A 10,200-nucleotide genomic window follows, 5' to 3' on the forward strand; every position below is an offset into this window, starting at 1 on the left:
CTAAATCTTCTTTTCAGACCTCTCAAACACCCTCAGTTTCTTCTAAAAGTCTCACAAATGCTTCCCAATCTCAGCCTTTTAGAAAGAGTGCCCAACAGAAAATAAACTCTGCAGAACTTAGTCCAAAAGAAATTCAGGAGAGAAGGACCAAGAATTTATGTTTCACTTGCAACGAGGCATGGACACCTAATCATAAGTGTAAGGCTCAGCTACACAGTATTCGAGTATTCACCTTGGTGGATAATGAGGACTATGACATGGGTGAGATTGAAGAAGACCATGATGACCAAATCAGTGAGCATTATGGAGCCCATGAGGAGCTTCCTCCCTTAATCTCTCTCAATGCCATAACTGGTACTTCTAGTTACCAGACTATGAGAGTAAAAGGGAAGGTCAGGGGAAATCCTATCCATATCTTAATAGATTCTGGAAGTACCCATAATTTTTTGGACACTTCCACTGCTCAGAAATTTGGCTGTTAGATCAAGTCTACTTGTCCTTTCATGATGACAGTGGCAAATGGGGATACAATTGTCACCAAGTCCATGTGCAAAGGATTCAAATGGCACTTGCAGGGGCATGAATTTACCACTGATGTGAAATTGGTTCCACTAGGAGGGTGTGAAATGGTCCTTGGAATTCAATGGCTAGAGTCCCTGGGTCCAGTTTTGTGGGATTTCAAACAACTCAGAATGGAGTTCACTGTTCATGGGCAGAAACATGTGCTAAGGGGTTGTCAAGCAGGCTCTCTACATTGGATGTCTGGGAAGCAAATGCAATCGACCCTGCTGAAGCAGCCTACAGAAGCTGCCCAATTCTTTGCAATTAAGGCCTTTCCTCTAATGGAATGTCAATCAATGGAAGGTATACCTACTACTCCTGCTGTACACGAGTTAATTGAATAGTACAGTGACATCTTTAAGGAGCCTACTGAGCTCCCTTCTTCTAGATCACATGACCATAGGATCCACTTACAGGAAGGAACCCCACCAGTTAATGTAAGACCCTATAGGTATCCTGTTATCCAGAAGGATGCCATTGAAAAAATTGTCCAGGAAATGTTGGAATCAGGGGTGGTTAGGCCAAGTCAAAGTCCATTTTCTTCTCCTATAGTCATGGTTAAGAAAAAAGATGGATCATGGAGATTTTGTGTAGACTATAGAGAACTAAACAAAAATACTGTCAAGGATAAGTTTCCTATACCTATGATTGAGGAACTCTTAGATGAGCTTCATGGGGCCTCAATCTTTTCTAAAATTGACCTTAGGTCTGGGTATTGGCAGATTAGAATGCATCCAGGGGACATTTCAAAAACAGCTTTTAGGACACATGAGGGGCATTATGAGTTCATGGTCATGCCTTTTGGCTTAACCAATGCCCCATCTACATTCCAAAATCTCATGAACTCGGTGTTTAAGGCACATTTGAGGAAGTTTATTTTGGTTTTCTTTGATGACATTCTCATATACAGTAAGACCTTTGAGGAGCATTGTGAACATTTGAGGAAGACGTTTCAATTGCTAAGGACAAATTTGCTCTATGCAAAGATGTCTAAGTGCACTTTTGGTGCTCCTGAAATTGAATATTTAGGCCATATTATTTCTGGCCAGGGTGTGGGAACTGATCCTGAAAAAATTCGAGCAATGGTTAATTGGCCTCAACCTAAAAATGTTAAGGAATTGAGGGGATTCCTGGGGTTGACAGGCTACTATAGGAAGTTTGTGAGGTGGTATGGAGTAATCAGCAAGCCATTAACTAAACTATTGAAGAAAAATGGGTTTACATGGGGTGATGAGGCCACTGAAGCTTTCCTGAAGTTGAAAGAAGCAATGACTAAGGCTCCTGTGCTAGCCTTACCAAATTTTGATGTTGACTTTGTGGTGGAAACTGATGCACCCAATGGAGAAATGGGGGCTGTTCTCAGTCAGGAAGGTCATCCTATAGCTTTCATTAGTAAGGCATTCTCACAAAGGAACCAGGCCCTATCAACCTATGAAAAAGAATTGTTAGCTGTCATTTTTGCAGTAGAAAAATAGAAGCCTTACTTGGTTGGGAGACATTTCAAAATAAAAACTGATCATTTCAGCCTTAAATATTGGTTGGGTCAAAAGATTACTACCTCCTTCCAAAGCAAATGTCTACCAAAATTGATGGGTCTGGATTATGAGGTGGTTTATAGAAAAGGAACTGAGAATGGCGCAGCTGATGCATTATCCAGAGTAACCAGGTCTGAATTGATGGCCATGGTTATCTCCAATATACATACTGACTTGTTAGCCTTGGTGAAGACTAGCTGGGACCAAGACAGTGAACTGCAACTTTTGAAGCAGCAAATAGAAGAGGGTCAAGCTAAAGCTCATTATACATGGACCCAGGGAGAACTGAGAAGGAAAGGCAGACTACTTGTGGGAAAGGATGAACCTTTAAGACAAAAAATCATCTCACTTTTCCATGAGTCACCAGTAGGGGGACACTCAGGAGTGCAAGCTACAATCAAGAGGATTTCGGAATTGTTTTATTGGAAGAAAATGGATAAAGGGGTTAGAAATTATGTGAAACAATGCAACACTTGTCAAAGGTGTAAACCATTGCTGCAGCTGCCTGCTGGGTTATTACAGCCCTTACCTGTGCCTGGAGCAATATGGGTGGACATCTCTATGGACTTCATAGAAGGGTTACCCAAGTCACAAGGCAAAGACACTATTTTTGTAGTGGTACATAGACTTAGCAAGTATGCACATTTTATGTTGCTGAGTCACCCTTTTACTGCTGAGAAGGTAGCTCAGGTCTTCTTTGACCAAGTGTTTAGGCTGCATGGGTTACCTAAGACCATTGTAAGTGATAGGGATAAGATCTTTCTCAGTAGGTTCTGGAAGGAGCTCTTCAAGTTACAACAGGTGGATCTACACATGTCCACTAGTTACCACCCTCAAACTGATGGCCAATCTGAGGTGGTTAACAAGTGTCTTGAGACTTATTTGAGATGTATGACAGGGGAGAAGCCTAAAGAATGGGCACAGTGGATACCCTTGGCTGAATGGTGGTATAACACTAACTTCCACTCCTCTGCCCAAAGTACTCCCTACCAGATTGTCTATGGTCAGTCACCAGCTCTTCACATACCATATGTCATGGGGGATAGTAGGGTGGCAGCTGTGGATAGGAGCCTGGCAGCTACGGAGGAATGCATTAAAGTGCTGCAATTTCACTTGAAAAGAGCCCAAGACAGGATGAAGGTGCAGTCTAACAAGGGGAGAACTGACAAACAATTTAATGTTGGGGAATTGGTCTATGTTAAGCTTCAGCCCTATAGACAAATGTCTGTGGTTTATAGGTCATGTGCCAAGCTCTCTCCCAGATACTTCGGGCCTTTCCAAATAATGCAAAGAATTGGAGAAGTAGCCTATAAACTCCAACTTCCTGAGACTTCAAAAATACATCCTATATTCCACATTTCACAGTTGAGAAAGCACGAAGGGCCACCACCAGAAAGTATAAGCATTCCTGAAGTGGATAATTTGCAGCAACTAGTGGCTGAACCAATGGCTATATTGGGCAGAAAACTGGCTAAAGAAGGCAATGGAGCTACAGTGCATCTCCTAATTCAATGGTCTAACAGTGGTCCTGATGATGCAACCTGGGAACCTTATGATGAGATTGCAAGGCGCTTCCCTGAATTCAACCTTGAAGCTTGAGGACAAGCTTAAAATAAGGGGGAAGGATTGTAATAAGTGAAATAAGGAAGTTGTTAATAATAACAGAATTCTGTTAGAATTCTGTTAGTTCAGTTTTGGCGGGAAGTTAGTTGTTGCTCATAAATAGGTTGTTACAAGTCATTACATTCATTCAGATAATTTGTTGTAATCTCTCTCTAAAATCTTCTCTCTAAACATTCCTCTGTAATCTTTCAATTACCAAAATCAATAAGACAAAACATTCGATTCTTTTCTCTTCATAAGAATCCTATTCTTGTCTCAGTTTTCCTCGATTATTCCTGGAATTCATATCCATTTTTAGAGTTCATTGCAAAAACATAAATTAAATAACGATAAACCAATCTAAATTACTTGGTCAATATTAAAATTCATAATAATTAATTCTTAAATCACGATATTTTCCAACAAACCTAGCATGGCGGAGTTGTAAGCGAGATGCTCAACGAAAATTGTTTGAGGTCGGTCCATGAACGCTCTATCGTTTGTGCCTAAGCATTCTTTAGCCATTTTATGCGAGCTAACAACCAATGCTCGCTTGACACCGAGCCTAATCATGAATAACGGGCCATATTTATCAGCCAATTTCCCCAAGGATATGTGAGGAAGTACTCCTAGAAGATGTAAATGGCCGATAATCGGCCATGAACCCGATGGTTCAACCGGGTGGTTTTTGTTAGGATTGTTATTTTTTCGTCTTAACAAATAGTAAAAGAATAGTACTAGTACAGAAAGAATTATTGTTGTATGAAATTCCATTTTAGTTCGATAAAATGTACTCCCTCCTATTTATATCTTCGTAGAATGCGACAGTAGAGAAAATATCAAGATATGGGTACAGTCATATAAAACGTGACATAAATTGTGTGGTCATAATGTCCCGGTAATCTGGTATTATGGATTTCTCCGTCGGCCTTATTAAGGCAACATGAATTGTGCACAAGATGTCAAGGTTGTATTTATATCACGTTGAAGAATTGGTTCTTACGTTGGCAATTTTTCAACACTAGATATCCAGGAATTTCAAGTTGTTGTTACGTTAGTTGAGTTTTGAATCAAGATTAATCATATTCCTACGTGCCATTTAACATGATAAACGGGTCATTCTCAGTTGAGTTTTGAATTTCAAATGTGTTATACGCACGTTTAGTCGGATGAGATGGTAATTCTTCTTTAGAACTTCCAAGTATTTGTTGTCACAAAAACAAATAAACAAACTTTGAGTGTGTAAATAACGAGAGATATAAATTGAGTGGTTGCTCATACGATAAGGTTAAGGATAATGATTGTGTATTACAAATTCACGTAAGTTTATCCGATGGCGCCAACTTATTTTCCGTTACAAATACGGATTACGGAGTAATCAATGGGCAGTAGAAGATCTGTTAGATGTTTAAGGCATTGTTTTTTTCGTTTGAGAAGAGCTGAACTGAACTGAGCTGAATGAAATTAAACTGAACTGAGCTGAAGTATAAGTTAATTTGTGAAGAGATTAGTTGAACTGAATTGAACTGAATAATGAATAGAGCTGAGCTGAAACTAAGTCAGAAAGAACATGACCTAAGTCATTTATGATCAGTCCTTTTTATGGAGTAATTAATTTGAGAACAAATTTATAGTTGATATATAATGTTTTACATGGGTATTTTGTGAGAGGAAATGGTATCCGTCACAAGTTTGTGACGGATATCGCCGTCACAAATGAGATTTTGTGAATGTTTTAAAGGGTTCTTGCGAAATACAGGGTATTGGCCAACGGGAGCTCGGATGAACGCATCTCGAACCCCGCACTACGAATAGACTATTTCTATTTTCTAGATATCCCAATAGAAAAATGGGTAATAATAAATACAACCCAATGGGTTGTATTTAAGAAACTAAAAAAAGAAATAAATACTTAATATATACATTAATTGTATTGATTTATGTGTACTTTATACTCTAATTTCTAAATTAATACCAAATTAAAAAGGATATTAAATATTTAAATACAACCCATTAGATTGTATTTAGCATTTCCCAAAATGGGTAATTATATTAAAAAACTACTACGAAAAACTTTACAATAAAAAAACAAGAGTAAAATTTTCACACTAAAAACTGTTGGGGGTCATATAAAACACCATCGAGTTCTTCTCACCTTTCATAATTCACACATGGCATTCGAGAAAATTATGATGGGAAGCAATAACAACAATAATAATAATAATAATTTTATATAATTACATTTCCACAATTAGCATGCTTCAAGCCAAGAGCCAAAAATCCTTTTGACGTTTTGTTGTAATCAAGTATCCTCCAACTTTTTTGCTCTTCCTTCTTACTGCAAGAGCCATACAAGTAGCATTTTGAATACAATATTCTACAAGCCCAAGCCCACTTCCTCCGGCCCACATTAGCAATAATTGCCATGTTGTGGACCTCTTCTTTTGGCCCAATACTAGTAAAGAAATTTCTTGTTTTCTTGCCTCTTCTACTATTGTTGGCCCTTTCTCCTTCCCTTCTATGACTTTAACCTCCACTTCAACCTTCATTGTTAATTGCATAACATATTGTAAGATTTGTAACATCTTATATTATGACGGAATCAGGATTTGATGTTTAAGCCACATAAAAACAGTCATATTGTATATAAATATTTGTTTTCGGTGTGCACAAGGAACGATACAAGGAATGTTTTAGTATTAACAAATTTTAAAACTTTAGTCAACTAAGTGATAGAACCAGGATTTGATGTTAAGAGGTGCAAAAAATTGCAGTAAATAGAGTAAAATACATTAGAAAATTTGGAAATTTCAACTAAACTTTAATTATTTCATTGTTTAGCAAGGTGACTGTCCCTGCTAGCCCTTGCATGGCTTCGCCACTACCTTTTTATATCAGGAGTGTTTAAGGTCCTGGGCAACAACGGGAGGCGGAACCGGGTCTTTAGTTTTCGGCCACCAAATTTACAAGCGTTATTGATGAAATTCAATATAAATCTCAACGTATAGTACACTTGTAAATAAGGCCTCATTTTTTTGTGGTATACCAGACCACCATTTACTTTAAGACGCCCTGATTTATATCAATTATTATCAATAACTTTAGTAGCTAAGCCATGTGAGATGTAAAATGTATACCACTAAATTGTCCAATTAAATTTACCTCAGGCCATCTTGATTGACAAGTCTTCTTCATAGAGTATAGTTGTTCATAAACCTTTGGAGTAACTTGAGGCATGACTTTCTCCTCATCTTGCTTCCCTGAAATTTTACATGCATAACTATGAATATCAATAAAATGTTTACATATATACAATTTTACATTCATTGATACATTTATTTTTAGCTAACTTAAATAACTTACTATAATAAATTAATGCTCCCTCCATCTCAGTGAATAGTTTACGTGTAAACTATTCATCGGGACAGAGAGAATAGTAGTATAGCATCCAAACCTTTGTTATTAGTGAGCTTGGTGACATAAAGAAGGACAATTGTATCATTACTTTGAACTGTATGAGTAAGTGTCCATTGAAGGGCAACTCTAGCTTCCGAGCTCGAATCGACAATCACCATAATCTTTCTCCCTGGTACCTTCATTTTCTCTATTCCATTCCCAATATTTTCACTAATTTCTTGATTATTTTCTTCATTTTTGTCATTTTTTCTCACAGAATTTGGACTGCCTAATTTGTTTTGTAGGGGAACCCTAACAATTGGCCTAATCCTATTTACACAAAATGCTTGCAATTTCTTACCACCCTTTTTTCCCATTTTATTATTTCTCTAATATTTTTCAATTAATAAGATGAAAATAAGAGAAAATATTGCATGGGTATATATGTGAAGGATCATATAGTAGTTGTTGAGAATAATGATGATTTAGAATTGTTTTATAAATGTTAATAATGATTAATTATTAGTAAGGAGTTAAGGACTACTTTTCTTTTTCATGCTTTTGGCTAAGCAATTATTTGGTTTGATGTTTTATTTTTTTATGTGGGGTTAAAGTTTGAGAGTCTAAACGTGATTGCCATCAAAATGTAGGACCTTATGTCTAAAAAGCTCTTGTTTAGTTTGATCACTTGTTCTCTAAGCATTTATCCTAATAAATTAAGCATGAAAGAAAAGAAGGAATAATGGTATAAAAATTAACAAGTTTTTATATGGAGAATATTGTTTGTGATACTGTATGAAAGTAGGTGAAAATGTCTTCGTCCAAGTAATATGTTTACACTTATTTTATTTTTCCTTCATAATATAAAATAAGTGTAAACATATCATTGAGACAAAGGGAGTACAATACAATGATGAATAAGAGGGAGAATTGAACCTTCCACTATTGATTACTAAGGACTTGAAAACATAGATATGATTATTTTCTCTGTTACAAGACATGGCTCGTGGTAGCATGGTGTGTCGGTTAAGGGGAGGCTATCAAGACTTGTGATGTTTCGGATATGTAAAAGTGGGAGTAGAGTTCTCCATGTCGGTCAGGTCTGAGTCAAGATGATGGTCCTTGGTTTGAGGGAAATAATTTTAGGGTGCAAATCCATGTCCCACATCGGTAGAATAAAGATGAAAGATCATCTTTATAAGAGTTCACAAAATATAATAGTACGAAATCTTTTGGAGGGAGCATAAGAGTAAATCCGTGAGGGGTTGACCCAAAACGGACAATATTGTACTATAATAAACAGGAAGTGATCAAATATATAGTTCAAGTATGTTTGACATTCGCGCTTTAGTGTTCTCTGGATCATCCTCCAAGATGCAAAGTCTTATATAACTAAACGTAAGAGGAAGTAATTACAAGGTTAGTTACATAGCAATTGCACCGAGAACATTTAAATTTTGAGTAACAGACTCACCACCGAAAAAACACTCTCCCCATATACTAGACAACTCAACTAATTTTGGAAACTCTTTTGTCTCTTCTTCATCTTCAACCTCCATTTCCCTCTTCTCATTCCCACACTTTATTATCGATTCTCCTTTGCTCATGTTCCCTTCCCAGGTTGTCTCATTGTTCCCTTCCCAGGTTATCTCATTGTTCTCTTCCCAGGTTGTCTCATTGTTCCCTTCCCAGGTTATCTCATTGTTCTCTTCCCAGGTTGTCTCATCGTTCTCTTCCCAGGTTATCTCATCGTTCTCTTCCCAGGTTGTCTCATTGTTCTCTTCCCAGGTTGTCTCATTGTTCCCTTTCCAACTTTTCGACGACTGGCCTTTGTTTAAGGCAGCCTCAACCGTCTCATCTTGTTTTTTAGCAAAGGCTATCAGCCAGTCCATGTCCATATCTATGTCCATATCTGTACCCATGTTTAATGGGACAAACTCGGTAGTTTCATCTTGGTCTTCGCCATGCCCAATCAGCTTCTGTTTCTTATATGGGTGTGGTTCATTCAGATCAAGGTTGATACCTCCAAAGTCCAGCGCGTACACCTTCACATAGCGGTTTCCTGCTGGGGAACACCATGTTTCAGCCTCATCAACACCAGTTTCGATGTAATATACACGATTATCCGGACCAAATACTACTGGCAAGGACCTCGGACACATTAGTGGTGGCCCCGCCAATGAAGGAAGGTTTTCATAACCAAATACCAGAATTTCATTCACCTGAAAGCCCGTACCATTACCCTCATAACAAAAGCGAAAGGCAGCTAATCTTTTCGATTTTAAAGAATGGCCGAAACAAATGGAAGGAATATGTGGAATTGAGACGGCATTCCCATGGATAGGTAATAATTCCGTACCTAAATAATACCACACCAAATTGTCCACCTCAAAGCAATACGTACCCGCATTCTCGAGACTAATAAAAATAACAGGACTGTGATCATTAACAAGAACAGCTGCAGCCGCACAAAGAGAAGGACGAGTTCGCTTGGAGGAAACATGGAGCATTGGAACTGGTAAGGGAGACCACTTGGAATCACGGTCATTGGTATCCGTATCCCACATCTCAAACCATGGTTTACCTTCAGCTGTATTATTGTTTTCCTTCTCATCATCAATAAAGCGAGATAAAGCAAAGATTTTGGAGCCAAAGGTAAACAAATAAGGATGACGTTTACCGGAATTCAGGTCTGGTCCTGGAATCACTTTCGACGACGAGGTATCATAAATAAAGACCTTGTTAGATGAACAAAGATTGTCGGTGCCACCAATCATAAAGATACGGGAACCAATCGCAGTGTAAACCGGGAATTGGGGAAACAAGGGCATCTCCATCTTTAGTAGGGGCTCGTCGAAAAGCCTAACACTTGTTTCATAGTTACTGTCAGCAGGAGGATCTCTAATCCGATACAAGTTACTATTATACCCCTCTTCCATCATAAATAAATATAGTTGTCTCCCTTCTTGCTCCATTACTACCGAGAAAGATGAAATAATAATGAGATACGAGAGTCTATTTATACTGGATACGAGAGATCTAGTTTCCTAATCTAATACTATAAATATTCGTAATTAGGAAGTGTAAGACGTTAGGAAAGTCTTGC

General features: G+C 37.8%; 1 protein-coding gene across 2 annotated transcripts; it reads right to left on the minus strand.

Moving 5' to 3' along the window:
- Positions 1–5,910: 5,910 nt before the first annotated feature.
- On the minus strand, positions 5,911–7,648 carry LOC141602373 (uncharacterized). Of its 2 annotated transcripts, none has more exons than XM_074422671.1 (3): positions 7,204–7,648; positions 6,861–6,958; positions 5,911–6,241 (listed from the first exon to the last, which is right to left on the minus strand). In XM_074422671.1, the coding sequence occupies exons 1-3, from the start codon at positions 7,469–7,471 to the stop codon at positions 5,960–5,962; spliced, it is 648 nt and encodes a 215-aa protein (XP_074278772.1). In that variant the 5' UTR covers positions 7,472–7,648; the 3' UTR covers positions 5,911–5,959. The 2 variants fall into 2 exon arrangements, with proteins under 2 accessions (XP_074278772.1, XP_074278771.1); XM_074422670.1 differs by having other exon boundaries at positions 7,153–7,643.
- Positions 7,649–10,200: the final 2,552 nt, after the last annotated feature.

The sequence above is a fragment of the Silene latifolia genome, chromosome 9 (assembly GCF_048544455.1).
Source record: "Silene latifolia isolate original U9 population chromosome 9, ASM4854445v1, whole genome shotgun sequence".
NCBI lineage: Eukaryota > Viridiplantae > Streptophyta > Magnoliopsida > Caryophyllales > Caryophyllaceae > Silene > Silene latifolia.

Coding starts and splice junctions, on each gene's coding strand:
- LOC141602373 (XM_074422670.1), bottom strand. CDS start 7,471: ATGGGAAAAAAGGGTGGTAAGAAATTGCAAGCATTTTGTGTAAATAGG. Junction 6,959..7,152: donor CAAGCTCACTAATAACAAAG/GTTTGGATGCTA, acceptor GTAAAATTTCAG/GGAAGCAAGATGAGGAGAAA. Junction 6,242..6,860: donor GTCAATCAAGATGGCCTGAG/GTAAATTTAATT, acceptor TTAACAATGAAG/GTTGAAGTGGAGGTTAAAGT.